This window comes from Danio rerio, chromosome 23 (genome assembly GCF_049306965.1).
Source record: "Danio rerio strain Tuebingen ecotype United States chromosome 23, GRCz12tu, whole genome shotgun sequence".
NCBI lineage: Eukaryota > Metazoa > Chordata > Actinopteri > Cypriniformes > Danionidae > Danio > Danio rerio.
In genome coordinates this window covers 398,902-416,381 of record NC_133198.1, presented here as the reverse complement: position 1 = coordinate 416,381, position 17,480 = coordinate 398,902, and the positions used below count along the sequence as shown (strand labels likewise).

Below are 17,480 nucleotides of genomic sequence, written 5' to 3'. Positions count from 1 at the left end.
TGTAAAATATATCTGCTAATGAACAGTTTCATTTGTGGTGGTGAACTGCATTATGGGATGTTGGGATGTTGTTACATTAAAACAGCATAAAATTAGCTATACTCTATATTGACTACATGTTGTCTTATGTTGTGCAGGTTCACAAAGAACCTCTCTCCAGATAAGATTAACCTGAGCACGCTGAAGGGAGAAGGTCAGCTCTCCAACCTGGAGCTAGATGAGGAGGTACTGCAGAACATGCTGGAGCTGCCCACCTGGCTGGCTGTCACACGCGTCTACTGCAATAAAGCTGCTATACGGGTAAAACACACACACACACACACACACACAGAAATGTTGGCACCCGGTGTGCTCTTCTGCTGCTGTAGCCCATCCGCCTCAAGGTTGGACGTGTTGTGTGTTCAGAGATGCTCTTCTGCAGAGCTCGGTTGTAGCGAGTGCTTATTTGAGTTACTGTCGCCTTTCTATCAGCTGGAACCAGTCTGGCCATTCTCCTCTGACATCAACAAGGCATTTGCGCCCACAGAACTGCCGCTCACTGGATATCTCCTCTTTGTCGGAGCATTCTCTGTAAACCCTAGAGATGGCTGTGCGTGAAAATCCCAGTAGATCAGCAGTTTCTGAAATACTCAGAGCAGCCCGTCTGGCAGCAACAACCATGCCACGTTCAAAGTCTCTTAAATCCCCTTTCTTCCCCATTCTGATGCTCACTTTGACCTGCAGCAGATCCTCTTGATCATGTCTACATGCCGAAATGCAGTGAGTTGCTGCCATGTGATTGGCTGATTAGAAATTTGCGTTAATGAGCAGTAGGACAGGTGTACCTAATAAAGTGGCCGGTGAGTGTATATGACAGTTCAAATATAATAAAAATATAGAAATAGATTAAAATCAGGGGTCAGTATCGGCTTGTAAAAACAATCCTCAACTTGAATCAGTGAGATTTACCACATATGACACACAGCTTGGAGGAGTGCGAGTTAAATCTGTTTGTTTTTCCCTCATCAGATACAATGGACAAAGTTGAAGACCAGTCCCATATGCTTGGTAAGGATCTCCTCATCTGCATGCTCATCTACATCATGTCTCTCACTCAGTCATCCCCTGATTACCACATGATCTTCTGTGCTTTTTCACTTCTGCAAAAGTGCATCAATGGGTGTATGATGTGCCCAGCAGAGTACATCACCGTGACTGCACACTTTCCACTATCAACTAAAATATATTGCACAATTACCATTAGTGTTATAACAGTATATGCAATATACTAGAGCTGAGCAAAATATAGCGTTTGAGTATTAATTGTGTATCCGCAAGTCGCATCACAATCAAGATTAGAGGATTTATTAAAGATTAAAAGATAAAGATGTTACTAAACTGCACTTTGTATCATTGAATAGTGGTTAGCACTGTGGTCTCACAGCAAGAATGTTGCTGGTTCGAGTCCCAGCTGGGTCAGTTGGTGTTTCTGTGTGGACTTTGCATGTTCTCCCCGTGTTGGTGTGGGTTTCCTCCGGGTGCTCCGGTTTCCCCCACAGTCCAAACACATGCGGTATAGGGGAACTGATCAACTAAACTGGCTGTTGTGAATGAGTGTGTATGGGTGTTTCCCAGTGCTGGGTTGCAGCTGGAAGGGCATCCACTGTGTAAAACATATGCTGGAATAATTGGCGGTTCATTCCGCTGTGGTGATCTCTGAAATGGAGACTGATATTGAATGAATATTGGATTAAGCAGTAGATGTCAGCTAATATCGTATGGCCTCTGACAGCTCTCCATGTTGGAGATCACCTCAACACTGGCGTTTCTGTAGTTAGTGTATGGCTTTAGCAGCTAGTTCTTTATAAAACTAAAGTGATTTACGATATTTTCTGCTTGGTTTTGTTGTGTTTTCAGTTCCTGGATAAAGTGGAGGTTGAAATGAGGACGTGTGAGGAGCCCAGAGCCCCAAACGGACCCTCTCCAATTGCAATTACTGCAGGTCAAAGGTCAGGATGATTTCTGTATTAAATTATGCGCATTGACTTTTACAGTTGAAGTCAGAATTATTTGCCCTCCTGTATATTTTTTGTCTCCATTTTCTGTTTATCGGAGAGCAGATTTCTCCAGCACATTTCTAAATATAATAGTGTGAATAACTCATCTCTAATAGCTGATGTGTTTCCTCTTCATCATGATGACAGCACATAATATTAGACTAGATATTCTTCAAGACACTAGTGTTCAGCTTACAGTGACATGTAAAGGCTTCACTAGGGTAATTAGGGTAAAGTTAGGGTAATTAGGCAAGTCATTGTATAACAGTGGTTTGTTCTGGAGACAATCCAACACTAATATTGCTGAAGGGGTGAATAATATTGAGCTTAACATGACTTTAACACTATTAAACACTGCTTTTATTCTAGCCCAAATAAAACATGTAAGACTTTCTCCACAGTGAGTATGGGTTCGCAGAGAAGGTAGTGGAGGGGATGTCTGTGATCATCAACTCCATCACCATTAAAGTGCAGTCGCGAGCGTTTCACGCCTCCTTCCAGCTCTGGCAGCTTCAGGGCTGCAGCCTCAACCCCAAATGGCAGAAGAGCGACCTGCGGTACACACGCGTCACACACCCCAAACGAGGAGAGGTATGACACACACACTCATACACACAAGCACATACACAATACACACACACACCCAGTCCACTCTTAATAGAGGTGTCTGACCAATCAGACCGGAATAGTAGAGTCATCTAACCAATCAGAGTGAAGAAGTAGAGTCATCTGACCAATCAGAGTGGTAGAGTCATCTGACCAATCAGAGTGGTAGAGTCATCTGACCAATCAGAGTGGTAGAGTCATCTGACCAATGAGAGTGGAGTAGTAGAGTCATCTGACCAATCAGAGTCGAGTAGTAGAGTCATCTGACCAATCAGAGTGGATTAGTAGAGTCATCTGACCAATCAGAGTGGATTAGTAGAGTCATCTGACCAATCAGAGTGGATTAGTAGAGTCATCTGACCAATCAGAGTCGAGTAGTAGAGTCATCTGACCAATCAGAGTGGAATAGTAGAGTCATCTGACCAATCAGAGTGGATTAGTATTAGTAGAGTCATCTGACCAATCAGAGTGGATTAGTAGAGTCATCTGACCAATCAGAGTGGATTAGTAGAGTCATCTGACCAATCAGAGTGGATTAGTAGAGTCATCTGACCAATCAGAGTGGATTAGTAGAGTCATCTGACCAATCAGAGTCGAGTAGTAGAGTCATCTGACCAATCAGAGTGGATTAGTAGAGTCATCTGACCAATCAGAGTCGAGTAGTAGAGTCATCTGACCAATCAGAGTGGATTAGTAGAGTGATCTGACCAATCAGAGTCGAGTAGTAGAGTTATCTGACCAATCAGAGTGGATTAGTATTAGTAAAGTCATCTGACCAATCAGAGTGGATTAGTAGAGTCATCTGACCAATCAGAGTGGAGTAGTAGAGTCATCTGACCAATCAGAGTGGATTAGTAGAGTCATCTGACCAATCAGAGTGGAGTAGAGTCACAGGTCCAATTAAAGTGGAAAAGTAGAGTCATCTGACCAAAAACCAGCCCTTTCTGTCACTGTAAGAAAAGAACGAGAAGAAGGTGTTTAGACCCTGTACGGATATATAACTGTTGGGAGACCCTGACCATGGCGAAATGAGTAAGGGTGTATTAAGAGTCCTGTGCAGCAGTGAAAGTGTGTGTGCTTCAGTGTGACCTGCACTTAAATGACCTGTCTGTTTGACGTCATCAGGCAGAAACACACAAGAATTGTGCAACACTTTCAACACATTTGGCCTGAAGAACTGTACGAATGTCAGGGGTCGAGTGGTGTTATAATAGATTTAATCTGCTGAATTAACAGCCATTTCTTCATTGAGAGTGTGGGGGAATCACATCATGGAGGAAAGGCGTTACATTATTCAAAAGGTGATTAATAAAAAGCACAATAGTGTGAGTGAAGACGTGAGCAGCTGTCAGATCAAAGTGTTTTCCGCTTCAGTTCTCCTCCTCTTGTTCCTCTTTCACTTGCTTTTCTTCCCCTCACAGAAGCACACGCTCATGTGAAGTCCCCAGACCAGCATTAGCTAATGAAATCAGGCCAGTCATTCTGATGTATGAACAGATCTGCGGGTTGCCAGATCCTCAGGCACTGCAGATGTAGGATGGATGTTTCGTTCAGATGACCTCTCATGCTGTCTAATATAATATATAAGCAGTCAGTAGATGAGGTGAAGGCCATGGCAGATGCTCTGAACCACATTTAACCTGATATTATTTTAAAATTCACATCTCACAGATGAATCAGTTTAGAGATGTTTAATGCCTTTAAAAAGGGTTGAAAGGTGCTATTTTACAAGGTCTTCTGTCGTGCAGGTGCTGACGTTCAAGGAGATTAACTGGCAGAGTCTGCGTATCGAGGCGGACGCCATAGAGAGCGAGGATCAGGATCTGGGCAGCACACCACTACGACTCATTACTAACCAAGGCAGAATACGCATCGCTCTCAAACGCAGGGTACAGCTTGCACATTCACTTTCACAACACCTTCACACTTGTGCTAATGTGCTTTACATTAACAGCGAGTGTTTTTCAGACACCTGTAAACTCCCCAAGGTCATAATGCGACCCTTCGTGTCGTGATGTGTTTAGTGCTCATCAGCATCCTGAATCCTTAAAGTGTTTAATATTTAGATTTTATTAAAAAAAATTAACATTTCTATACATTTATGTGTGCATTATATCTTTTTTGCATCAAATTACAGAAAAACAGCAGTCCCACATGTGTGAGGTGTGTGTACTGCAGTGTGTGTGTGTTCAGGACAGTAGATCTGACAGTATTGTCTCCTCTGGCTGCCGTTATCAGTCTCACACTGCTGTTTTCCTCTTTCTGAAAGTCTTCATAACACCATCCTGGAGTTTCTGTCATTATTTCAGCTAATAGGAGTGTAGAATGATGATGTGTTGTGCTCTCCTATTCACTGAGCTCTGAGTTTACACACTATGAGCACTTCTGCTGCTCAGACACATGCAAATGTCACATTTTTAAGCTGGAAATCAGTGTTTATGTGTTTTTATCTGTGTTAAATGTGATGTTTCTGTGCTGTTGTTTCTGCTGGTGTCAGGTGAAGGACTGTAACGTGTTGGCCTCTAAGCTGCTGTTTATTCTGGATGATCTGCTGTGGGTGCTGACAGACTCCCAGCTCAAGGCAATCATCCGCTACGCCAAATCTCTGAGCGAGGCCATGGAGAAATCTGGACAGCAGAGGAAGAGCATGGCTGCGGACACACTGCAGGTATAACACACACACACACACTGAGACCACTTAAAGTGGGTGTATTATGCAAAATCACTTCTATAAGCGGTTTAAAGCAGCAGTGTGTGTATCTCCAGCAGCGGTCTCTAATGCTGATCATGAGTTAATTGTGTTTGTTCTTGATGCAGAAACACTTTGATTGACATTCTCCTGCTGTACATGTCATCAGAGGGGGAAAGCCCCGCCCACTAGTGCCCATCTCTCCATCTCATTAGCATAAACAGCAGGCCTGAGTGAGAAGCAGCCGTCTGTCCATTAGCCATTAGAGTGTTTGAGCTGCTGAAGATCATGTCAGCATAGACTAAGAGGATTATAGATGTGGAGTTTAAGATGAAGGAGTGACATAGACTGACAGAAGCATCAAGCACACACTCACACTGAAGCACACATGCACAGCACTGACAACACACACACTGCTGTTTCACAACTGTCTGTAGCTCCGCCCTCTTCTGAAAAGAGCTCAATCTCATTTGCATTTAAAGCGACAGTCAACAAAAAATTAGGATCAAAGCCTGAAAGGGTCAGTTTCAGAGAGCTGGAGAACATTACCTGTGTGCTGTTCTCAGCTCAAACACACACACACATACACACACTAGACACAGCAGAGATGCATTTACAGCTTGTGAAAAGAGGCCTAATAGGTCTCCTACAAAGGGATAGTTCACCCAAAGTTGTTCATTTACACACCCACAGGTCATCTAATCATGTTTATGATGGATTTATGACAGGACTTGTTGTGTTGGTAGCATCAAGTTGTCATGAAATATCTAAAAACAAGGTTGTGCTGAATTTGTTTGTCATAACAAACATGTCGTCTTTTTTTAAATACCATAACTGAGCGAATGACGTATAGTATTAGGACATTAATAGACATATTCGGATATAACCACACTTCGTTATTATTGTTCATTTATTCGTTTGCTGAAGATTAGAACTGAATTTTAAAATAGTTTTGACACAAATCTTTGCACTTAACAATTAGTTATGTATAGGCTAATGGATGTCTGTGTGTACAACACGTTTCCCTATCCACGAGAGTGAAAGTGAAAGTAGATAACCTTATCTCTCATTCTCGCGCTGCAGATGCTCTGTTTAACTGTGTTCTCGCTAGTGAGGCGTTCAGTTTTACTCTTACAAAGTCCATCATGTAAATAGCAAATGCACCATGGCATGACGCAGCTGGCTCTGAAAGGGAATGAGAGATGAGACTCTGATTGGGTTATTCTCATAACACACCTATAATTCATTAAGAGAATAAGCTCAACCCTGTTAGACCATGCACCACGGCGCAGAGTTAAAATAGCAGAAGTGGATTCAAACACGCCCTTAATGCGTTTGGCCCTGCGCTTTAGACTTTGCGTCTAGATCGTCAAAATAGACCCCTAATGACACTTGTCATGCATAAAATCTCCTTCACATTGATGACACGTGTCCTACCATGCTTATAAAGGCTTATAAACTCCTCTTCAAGTAACTTTTTTGTGTTAACATTGTAAAGTTTTGTTTATACGTTCAGATAAATTCTTACCTAGATTTAATATTTTTAGGCTTACATTTAATTCATTGTTGAATCTCTAAAACTTATTAACAATAAAAAGGAAAAGATCATCCTTTTCTTAATAATTGAGGCTTTGTAAAGCTTTTTTTCTCCTTTTCCTTGCCTTTGTTAATGTATTTTCTCTTCAATAAAGTCAATCTGCGGACGTTGTTTGCTATTTCTGCAGAGAGTTTTGTTAAAAACCAGTGGATTTATGTGGAATAATTTTGGGAGCATCGTAACTAAAAACTTAATATATGAAATAAAAAAATGATATATTTTTAACTTTTATTTTTGTGTTTACAATGCTAATCCATCTAGATCCCCTTATTTGGTAAACTAATCAAGTCTATCATATAATATATCTAATAAAAGATGCAGAACATATTACTGTACAAACTGCATTGCAAATAAATGAATGAGCACTTTCATATTAGACATTAACATTTATTTAAAAACTGAGTAAATCTAGATTTACACACATTTACACAAGCAAATCAATAGACTCAGTGATGGGCTGCAGATACTGCAGATTTCTGTGGCACAGATTCTGTGTGGGCCTAGTGATGCCTCCTCAGTGAGCATGAGAAAACCCCAGTACTGGTGCTGTTAAAAGATTAAAATCACAGTCAAACTCTTTGGCCTGTGCTATTTCTGTCTCTGACCTCACGCTCCAGGCTTTGGGCAAAGGTTTTAGTGTGTCTGTGAGGCACAGCTGTCATTACAGAGTAACTGTGCACTGTCAATGTAGTGAAAAGCCCTCTATAAGATATCTAAAGTTTACCCACGGGCTGCATATTCTCCATTCTCTATTCGCCAGCCTCAGCCTGTGCGTGACTGAAATCTTTGTGTGTGTGTGTGTGTGTGTGTGTGTGTGTGTGTGTGTGTGTGTGTGTGTCAGACTGCTCCTCCCTCTCCCAGCACACACTCTCTGTGGACGGATGCTCCTGCTCCTCCTGAGGCGTCCGGCTCCTGCACTCTGGCTCAGTATTTCGATCTGCATGATGTGAAGGAATCCTCCTACCACACCTTCATCTCCCGCCTCGACCTGCACATCTGCAACGACAGCTCTTCAGAGGCCGGTCAGCAGTCTACATCTGACACACCTGACTTCATGGTTAATTTATGTGATTAAATACGTTTAAACATGACAGCAATCTGCAAAAATGTATGTATGCATGTGTGCATTTATATTATATTATCAGTCATTTTCCTTCAGCTTAGTGCCTTTATTTATAAAGGTTGCCACAGCGGAATGAACCACCAACTATTCCAGCATATGTTTTACACAGTGGATGCCCTTTTAGACGCAGCCTAGTAGCGGGAAACACCCAAACACACCCATTCACACACACACTTATACACTACGGCCAGTTTGGTCAATCAATTCCACGATAGCGCATGTGTTTGGGACTCGAACCAGCGACCTTCTTGCGGTGAGGCAGCATTCAAATAAATGAATACATTTTTGTCATCCATTGGGGAACAAGTCAGATTTGAAAGTCAGAATTTACGTTTTTGGATGAACCAGTCAAGCTTATCTTGGTGTTATTCATTAAAGTATATGATAATAATAATAATAATAATGATGCATGTATGTTTGTTTCTGCCTGCACACACAGATGAAGCTCCTCTTCCAGGCACACAGGGTGCAATGCAGCTGACCTTCAGGAAACTGGGCTTTGACTATTACCCGTTTCACAGGCCAGGTGAATAAATGACCGCCACTCACAAAAGACTCGCATTTCACTGTTCTGTCACAGGTTTGAGGACTTGAGCTCCACTTATTCAACTCTACACGCCACTGTTCATTCATTATTATTATTATGATTATTTCCGACTTGTCCTATTTTCTCCTTTTGCCCTATTTTTCCCTATGATCTATATCGTACAAAGTAGAGCAGAAAAATTGTATACTTTTAGCTGCTTCTCACTCAGGGCTGCTGATTATGCTAATGAGATGGGGAGATGGGCACTAGTGGGCGGGGCTTTCCCCCTCTGATGACACGTACAGCAGGAGAATGTCAATCAAAGTGTTTCTGCATCAAGAACAAACACAATTAACTCATGATCAGCATTAGAGACCGCTGCTGGAGATACTTACACTGCGCTCATAAAAGTCATTTTTGCATAATAGGTGCCCTTTAAAGTGTAGATGCCGACTATTTTTCCAATATGATGAATTTGGACCTGATACTCAGATGGCATACGGTTGATCACATACTGTTCTGTAGTGAAGTGTGTGATGTGTCTGTGTGTGTGTTGTTCAGGTGATGGCTGTCAGCACTGGGAACGTCACTGTGGGGCGATGGACTCTCGGGCTCAGTGGGCATCAAAACTTCTGCAGGACTTCCAGAGGAGGATGGAGGATCTGGGCATCCCTGGACCTCAGTCAGAAGCAAATGTGTCAGCTAAAGACTCTCCAGCCAGAAAAATTAAGGGTGCGCTTTCTCCCATCCCAAACTCTTCACTAAAGGCCCTGGTATACTTAAAAAAAAAAAAAAAAACTGGAATGACATCATTTGGAACTAAACCTGAAGTTCTGGTTGAGTTTTTTCTTCACTGGTGGAGCTGAATGTTTCTGCTGTGATCTGCAAATGAACAGCGCAATGCAGTGGATTATGCAGCGGCAACTAATGTTGGTTAGCTTTTATTCTTTTGAAGACATGTTAGCCTCGTCCTTTTGCTCAACATTAATGTGCTGTTTATTGATAAGATGCGCAGATCAGAGTGTATGCATGCATTTACAGTTTTCAGTCACTTCACTAGCGCAGAGTGACTGTAGAGCTTCTGTTTCTGTCAAGCTATAAGCAACAAACATTTTTCACTAACTAACTAACTTATTGACTAACTCAATAACTTACCAACTAACTTACTAAACTAATAACTTTCTAACTAACTAACTAACTTATTGACTAACTGAATAACTTACCAACTAACTTACTAAACTAATAACTTTCTAACTAACTAACTAACTTATTGACTAACTGAATAACTTACCAACTAACTTACTAAACTAATAACTTTCTAACTAACTAACTAACTTATTGACTAACTCAATAACTTACCAACTAACTTACTAAACTAATAACTTTCTAACTAACTAACTAACTTATTGACTAACTCAATAACTTACCAACTAACTTACTAAACTAATAACTTTCTAACTCACTTACTAACTTATTGAACAACTAGCTTATTGACTAACTTACCATTTAACTTACTAACCTAATAACTTCCTAACTCACTAAGTTATTGACTAACTTATTGACTAACTAACTTACCAGCTAACTTACTAACCTAATAACTTCCTTAGTAACTTATTAACTAACTTATTGACTAACTAACTGACCAACTAACTTACCTAATAACTTTCTAACTCGATAACTTATTGACTAACTTATTGACTAACTAACTTACCAAACAACTTACCAACTTTTTAACTAACTCACTAACTAATTGACTAACTAACTTACCAACTAACTTAATTACCTAATAACTTTCTAACTCACCTACTAACTTATTGACTAACTTACCAAATAACTTACTAACTTTTTAACTAACTCACTAATTAATTGACTAACTAACTTAATATACAAACTAACTTACCAATTAACTTACTAACTTGATAACTTTCTAGCTAACTTATTGTGTGACTTACTAACTTGCTTATATACTAACTCACTAACTTATTGACCAACCAATTAACTAACTAATTATTCCCTCATATTTTTGTTGATGATATTAACACTAATACTGAAGCATGAGTTCCTCAGGAAATGCATCTGTTTGTCGTGTGTTCATCTAGTTCATCTTAATGTTTTCTTTCTCTTCAAACATTTATAATAGTGAATGTGTTTTTAATGTAAGCAGACAGGGAATCACAGTCCAGTTTCAGCCCCGAGCGGACTCAGGCATCCGCCCTGAAGAAGCTGCGCTCCAGCTGTATGGTGATCCGTGTGGACGATCTGGACATCCATCAGGTAAAAAAGATCTATTATAGACGAACATAAACCAATCACACACTCAACCCTGATCCTCTTACACACAGAGAAACTGATCAAACCTTTATTATCATTACATTTTTTTTTGTTTTATTTCCAAGATTGTGTGAGACTTTAAGTTCAAGATGTGGATAATGTTACTTGAGCAACACTGTAGATGTAGACTTGTAGGTGTATTTATGAATACTTTTGAGTCCAATATAAATTGTACTGTAATAAAAAAGTGTCAAATCAATATGCATGTCTTCAGTTTCTGAGAGCTTGAGTTGCAGATATCCTGCAGGAGACCATATACAGTCAGACCTAACTATATATCTTATGTCATATTTACTCTGATCAAGTCCGGTCAGTGGTGAACTTCATCACAAGCTTTTATGAGACAGAAGTCAGTTCTGTCTAAAATTAGACTAGACTCTGCTTGTGCCATCCCTTTTTCCATCACATGGGTGTAAGTCAGCATGTGACGCAGTGCTGATGTTATGCTTTTGTTGACAGATGAAAGTGTGTAAAACATGAAAAGAGTGTCATTAAGCTAAATCCAGCATCTCTGATGACTTGTTCATGCTTAATGTGGATCGTCATCATGTGTTTGCTGGAATAAATGAAAGAACAGTACGCTCTCCGTGACAATGAAGGCTTTAATTTTTAATGCCATGCATCATTCAGTCAGAAATGCATGTCTGTCTTGTGTTTACAGTGGCACAAAAGAGGGAAAACTGTCAACATTGAGCACAACAAGCATATAAGATGTGGAATTAAAAACTTTATTCAGTTGTTTAAAATGGAATATTATTACTAACTTACTAACTTGCTTACTAGCTTGCTTGCTTACATACTAACTTACTAACTAACTTACAATCTAACTTACCATCTAACTTACCATCTAACTTACCAACTAACTTACTAACTTGCTTACTTGCTATCTTGCTTGCTTGCTTGCTTACATACTAACTTATTGACTAACTAACTTCATAACATACCTACTAACTTATTTACTAACTTGTTTGCTAACTAACTAACTAACTAACTAACTAACTAACTAACTAACTAACTAACTAACTAACTAACTAACAACTAACTTATTGACTAGCTAACTAACGTATTGACTAACTAACTAACTGACTAACTAACTTACTTGTTGGCTAACTAACTAACTAATTGACTAACTAACTAACTTATTGACTGACATACTAACTTATTGGCTAACTAACTTCATAACATACCTACTAACTAACTTACAAACTTGCTTAATGACCAACTAACTTATTTACTAACTTAATAACTTAAAAATAACTTACCAACTAATTTACCAACTAACTTACTAGTTTGCTCACTATCTTGCTTGCTTGCTTACATACTAAGTTATTGACTAACTAACTTAAAACCTTACCAACTAACTTACTAACTTGTCTACTAGCTTTACTTACTAACTTGCTTGCTTGCTTACTTGCATAGTAACTTACTAACTTATTGACAAACTAAATAACTTACCAACTAATTTACTAACAAACTTACTAACTTGCTTACTAGCTTACTTACTAACTTGCTTGCTTGACATACTAACTTACTAACTTATTGACTAACTAAACTTACCAACTAACTTACTAACTCGCTTGCTAACTTGCTCACTAACTTACTAACTCGCTTGCTAACTTGCTTACTAACTTACTAACTTGCTTGCTTACCTACTAACTTACTAACTTTTTGACTAAATAACTTACCAACTAACTTACTAACTAACTTACTAAATTGCTTACTAGCTTACTTACTAGCTTGCTTACCTACTAACTTATTAACCTATTGACTAACTAAATAGTTTACCAACTAACTTACTAACTTATTTCAGTGTAGTGCATGAATTGAATCAGCATCTTCGGATGGAAACAAAGCTAGTTGCACTCTTCTAGAGATCAGTAATAACAAACAAGCAGTAAACTCCAGCATGAGGGGTTGTTGTGAGGGTAATTACCTTAAAGGTGTAAATTAAAGCTCATCTGTTGCTTTAGGTGTCCACTGGAGGCCGACACAGCAGGAAAACACAGTCTCTTCTGTCCTGCAACCGCAAATCCCTCCATCTCCCAGAAAACACTCCTGCAATCCACCTTCAGTTCACCGAATACTACTTTCCTGACATCCCTGGACTTCCAGGTGTGTTAGCTATGATGTTTTGCAGTCATTGATCACCAGGCATGTCGATGAGTACATTTACATGCACACAAATGCCACTCACACAGAAATACTCCACGTCTTATTCATGTCTGTTCAGTTTGATTATGACTTTAGTCAGATTAAGGTCATCAAAATTCTCTGTTTACATGGTAGATTCTCCATCAGAGTATTCTCTCAATCGTATGAAAAATGGAGGATTGGTGTCCACGTAAACATAGCCACTGATAATAACTTGCACGATTATTGCATGAAGTTGTTTGTAGTGATTGTAATGCTCTTTGTCTTTGTAGTGCCCTCCTCTAACCTGTATGCGCAGCTCAATGGTCTACAGCTGTGTGTGGACGCTCCGAGCGTCTTATGGATGACTCTGTTTTCACGAGGTTTACACAGGACTTTAGATCAGGTCAAAGCTTTTTACCACCTGCAGGACAGCAGCAAGACTGACGAACACATCGATATACGCCTGGATGCAACACAGCTGAAGGTAAACCAAGATCTGTCTGTCTATCTATCTATCTATCTATCTATCTATCTATCTGTCTGTCTGTCTGTCTGTCTGTCTGTCTGTCTGTCTGTCGGTCGGTCGGTCGGTCGGTCGGTCGGTCGGTCGGTCGGTCTGTCTGTCTGTCTGTCTGTCTGTCTGTCTGTGTCTGTCCGTCTGTCTGTAATATCTATCCATCCATCCATCCATCAATAGTATCCATCCATCCATCCATCCATCAATAGTATTCATCCATCCATCCATCCATCCATCCATCCATCCATCAATAGTATCCATCCATCCATCCATCCATCCATCAATAGTATCCATCCATCCATCCATCCATCCATCTATCTATAGTATCCATCCATCCATCCATCCATCAATAGTATCCATCCATCCATCTATTTATAGTATCCGTCCATCCACCCATCTATCTATAGTATCCATCCATCCATCCATCAATAGTATCCATCCATCCATCCATCCATCCATCAATAGTATCCATCCATCCATCTATCTATAGTATCCATCCATACATCCATCCATCCATCCATCCATCAATAGTATCCATCCATCCATCTATCTATAGTATCCATCCATCCATCCATCCATCCATCAATAGTATCCATCCATCCATCCATCCATCAATAGTATCCATCCATCCATCCATCCATCCATCCATCCATCAATAGTATCCATCCATCCATCCATCCATCCATCCATCCATCCATCAATAGTATCCATCCATCCATCCATCCATCCATCCATCCATCAATAGTATCCATCCATCCATCCATCTATCTATAGTATCCATCCATACATCCATCCATCCATCCATCAATAGTATCCATCCATCCATCCATCCATCCATCCATCCATCTATCTATAGTATCCATCCATCCATCCATCCATCCATCCATCAATAGTATCCGTCCATCCACCCATCTATCTATAGTATCCATCCATCCATCCATCCATCAATAGTATCCATCCATCCATCCATCCATAAATAGTATATATCCATCCATCTATCTATAGTATCCATCCATCCATCCATCCATCCATCAATAGTATCCATCCATCCATCCATCCATCCATCAATAGTATCCATCCATCCATCTATTTATAGTATCCATCCATCCATCCATCCATCTATCTATAGTATCCATCCATCCATCCATCCATCCATCCATCCATAGTATCCATCCATCCATCCATCCATCCATCTATCTATAGTATCCATCCATCCATCCATCAATAGTATCCATCCATCCATCTATTTATAGTATCCATCCATCCGTCAATAGCATTTATCCATCCATTCATCCATCCATCCATCCATCCATCCATCAATAGTATCCATCCATCCATCCATCCATCCATCAATAGTATCCATCCATCCATCCATCCATCCATCTATCTATAGTATCCATCCATCCATCCATCCATCAATAGTATCCATCATCCATCCATCCATCCATCCATCCACCCATCAATAGTATCCATCCATCCATCCATCCATCAATAGTATCCATCCATCCATCCATCCATCCATCAATAGTATCCATCCATCCATCCATCCATCAATAGTATCCATCCATCCGTCCATCCATCTATCTATAGTATCCATCCATCCATCCATCCATCCATCCATCCATCCATCCATCCATCCATCCTATCCATCCTATCCATCCTATCCATCCTATCCATCCATCCATCCTATCCATCCATCCCTTTTGTTAATACCTGAATTGTGCCCTAAACCAAAGTGTCACCAAAGCATGCTCTATCTAAATCTTCTCTGTTCATTTTTAGCTGATCGTTCCCCTGGAGTCCTCTATTTTGGATCACCCTGACCGTCCTCAGTCACTGAGCATCAGTTTTCCTCAGATAATCCTCAGCAACACGCGTCAGTCTCCGCACGGCGCCCATTCGGACCTCAACAGCACCTACAGCAGCTTCTCCAGCCGTTCATTCTTCAATACCACACAATGTAAACCTTTCCCGCGAGATCAGAGCGTCCTACACCCCCTGCCATCCGCATTTCTTCAACACTCCCTAGAAAACGAGTCCTTGTTAGCGTACAAACGTCTGTCTCGCTCTCAGGATGTCTGGTCCGTCAGTCTGTCCCGAGTGACTCTTGGTTTTGACGGCGCTCGTCGAGGACTCCGAGGGAAAACTCTTCCATTTGTTGAGCCTTTTTCCATGTCTTTATGGATGTGCCATCCTGACGCCTTCACAAAAGACTCTCATTGTATAGAAGATGATTTAAAATCCCCTTCTAGATTTAGCCAGGAGTTTTCATGTGCTCCAAATGACCTTATATCTAATAAAACCCAGCAGACAGAATCTCTAATCAATTCCCCAACAGCATCAGTTCATATTTTAGCCCAATCCATTACTCCTGTGAAAATGTGGCTCAATCATTATCAGTTTATAGCTCTTTTAAGGATGAAGGACTACCTTGGCAGGCTCGCCGAAGATTTGACTAGGGATTCCCAAGCTGAATCCAAAAACAAGTCATCAGATCCGCCATCGGTTTGTGTCTCAATCCTGATGGAGGCCATTGAGCTTTCTTTGCTGCTTCCACCCGCAACGTGCGAGCCAGAACAACAAGCTGATTCTCCAGGAGAAACGGACACTAACAGCCTGACCGAATCTGATTTCTCACCATCCCACCGTGCTGATCCTGGGAATGAGGATCCAGAAGATGAGGAGCAGGAGGGATCAGTAGAGGAGGCCTGTGAAGCCGTGGAGGAAGCCGTAGATCAAACTCCACACGATGATGATGAGGATGGAAGTGTTGCTCCTACAACTCCTCCGGTTTCCCCTGGGAACTCTGCGTTATTGTCCCGGCACAGCTCTACTTTCAGCATTGAGGGGGATTTTTCCAGTGCACTGAACGCCACTAAAGGGGTCACCAAAGACGCCCTCAGCGCCTCCCTGGATTTAACCAAAGGAGCATTGTCCATCACTAAAGATGCCTTCAGCATGCTGAGCCGAGGGTCTGGCATGAACAAACTCTTCACGCCTCAAAACAAGTAAGAGCATCTGCTTTCTTGAAGGACGTCTTGAGGTTGAGACAAGATTGTGATTATCTAATGTGATACTCAGATGTTACTCAAATCTACATTTGAAGACGAACTTTAGTGGTGTATAATCGAGGATAATCCGCATAGCAGTGAAACTCAAGGCAGTACATTATATATACAGTACAGTACAGGGTAGTACAGTACAGTACATGGACCCAGAACTGAACCCTGAGGAACTCCCTATTGAAAAATACTGTATTAGACACGATTTTCCACACTAGCAAACTGGGAAACATTGGATTAGTAGACTAAATCAATACAGTAGACTAAAATCAATACACCGGCCTGAAAAGATGACCAATAATACAGTCTATCCTGCAGACGTGAATGGTCTATGGTTTTCTAAAAGGTCCAACAAGCACTAGATCCTGCAAACAGCAGTGTTAAAGGGATAATTCACCCAATAATTAATATTTCCTCACTATTAACTCACTAAAGTTCTAACATTTCATGCATTCTCTTCATCTGTTGAGCACAAAATAAGATACTCAGAAGAATGTTGGACAAACACAGCCATTGAGATACAATAGAAGTCAATGGCTGCTTTTACCAACATTCTGCAGAGTATCTTTGTCAGACGTTTGGAAGATGTGGCCCTGCACATTAGCAACCATCTCTCTCTCATTAGCAAAAGTTGTTTGTCTCGATTTTTGAATATGCCACTATGCTGATGCACAGCCGTCTGTTGCTCCGCCCTCTTCTGAATCTCATTTGCATTTAAAGCGACAGTCACCAAAACTCTACAATCAGGATCAAAGCCTGAAAGGGTCAGTTTCAGAGAGCTGGGGAACATCATCTGTGTGCTGTTCTCAGCTCAAACACACACACACACTCTCTAGACACCTTTGCATCGCAGGTGCATG

At 40.7% G+C, this 17,480-nt stretch overlaps 1 protein-coding gene across 1 annotated transcript in view; it reads left to right on the top strand.

Annotated features, from left to right (window-relative positions):
• bltp3a (bridge-like lipid transfer protein family member 3A) overlaps window positions 1-17,480 on the top strand; it is a 31,347-nt gene that overhangs the window by 7,620 nt on the left and 6,247 nt on the right. The window contains exons 2-14 of the mRNA XM_001921432.9: window positions 138-300; window positions 1,009-1,047; window positions 1,897-1,988; window positions 2,438-2,627; window positions 4,391-4,531; window positions 5,140-5,310; window positions 7,770-7,950; window positions 8,491-8,577; window positions 9,139-9,309; window positions 10,742-10,851; window positions 12,879-13,020; window positions 13,332-13,525; window positions 15,341-16,566. Coding sequence (XP_001921467.4) covers window positions 138-300; window positions 1,009-1,047; window positions 1,897-1,988; window positions 2,438-2,627; window positions 4,391-4,531; window positions 5,140-5,310; window positions 7,770-7,950; window positions 8,491-8,577; window positions 9,139-9,309; window positions 10,742-10,851; window positions 12,879-13,020; window positions 13,332-13,525; window positions 15,341-16,566 — 2,907 coding nt within the window. The remainder of the gene's footprint in view (window positions 1-137; window positions 301-1,008; window positions 1,048-1,896; window positions 1,989-2,437; window positions 2,628-4,390; window positions 4,532-5,139; window positions 5,311-7,769; window positions 7,951-8,490; window positions 8,578-9,138; window positions 9,310-10,741; window positions 10,852-12,878; window positions 13,021-13,331; window positions 13,526-15,340; window positions 16,567-17,480) is intronic.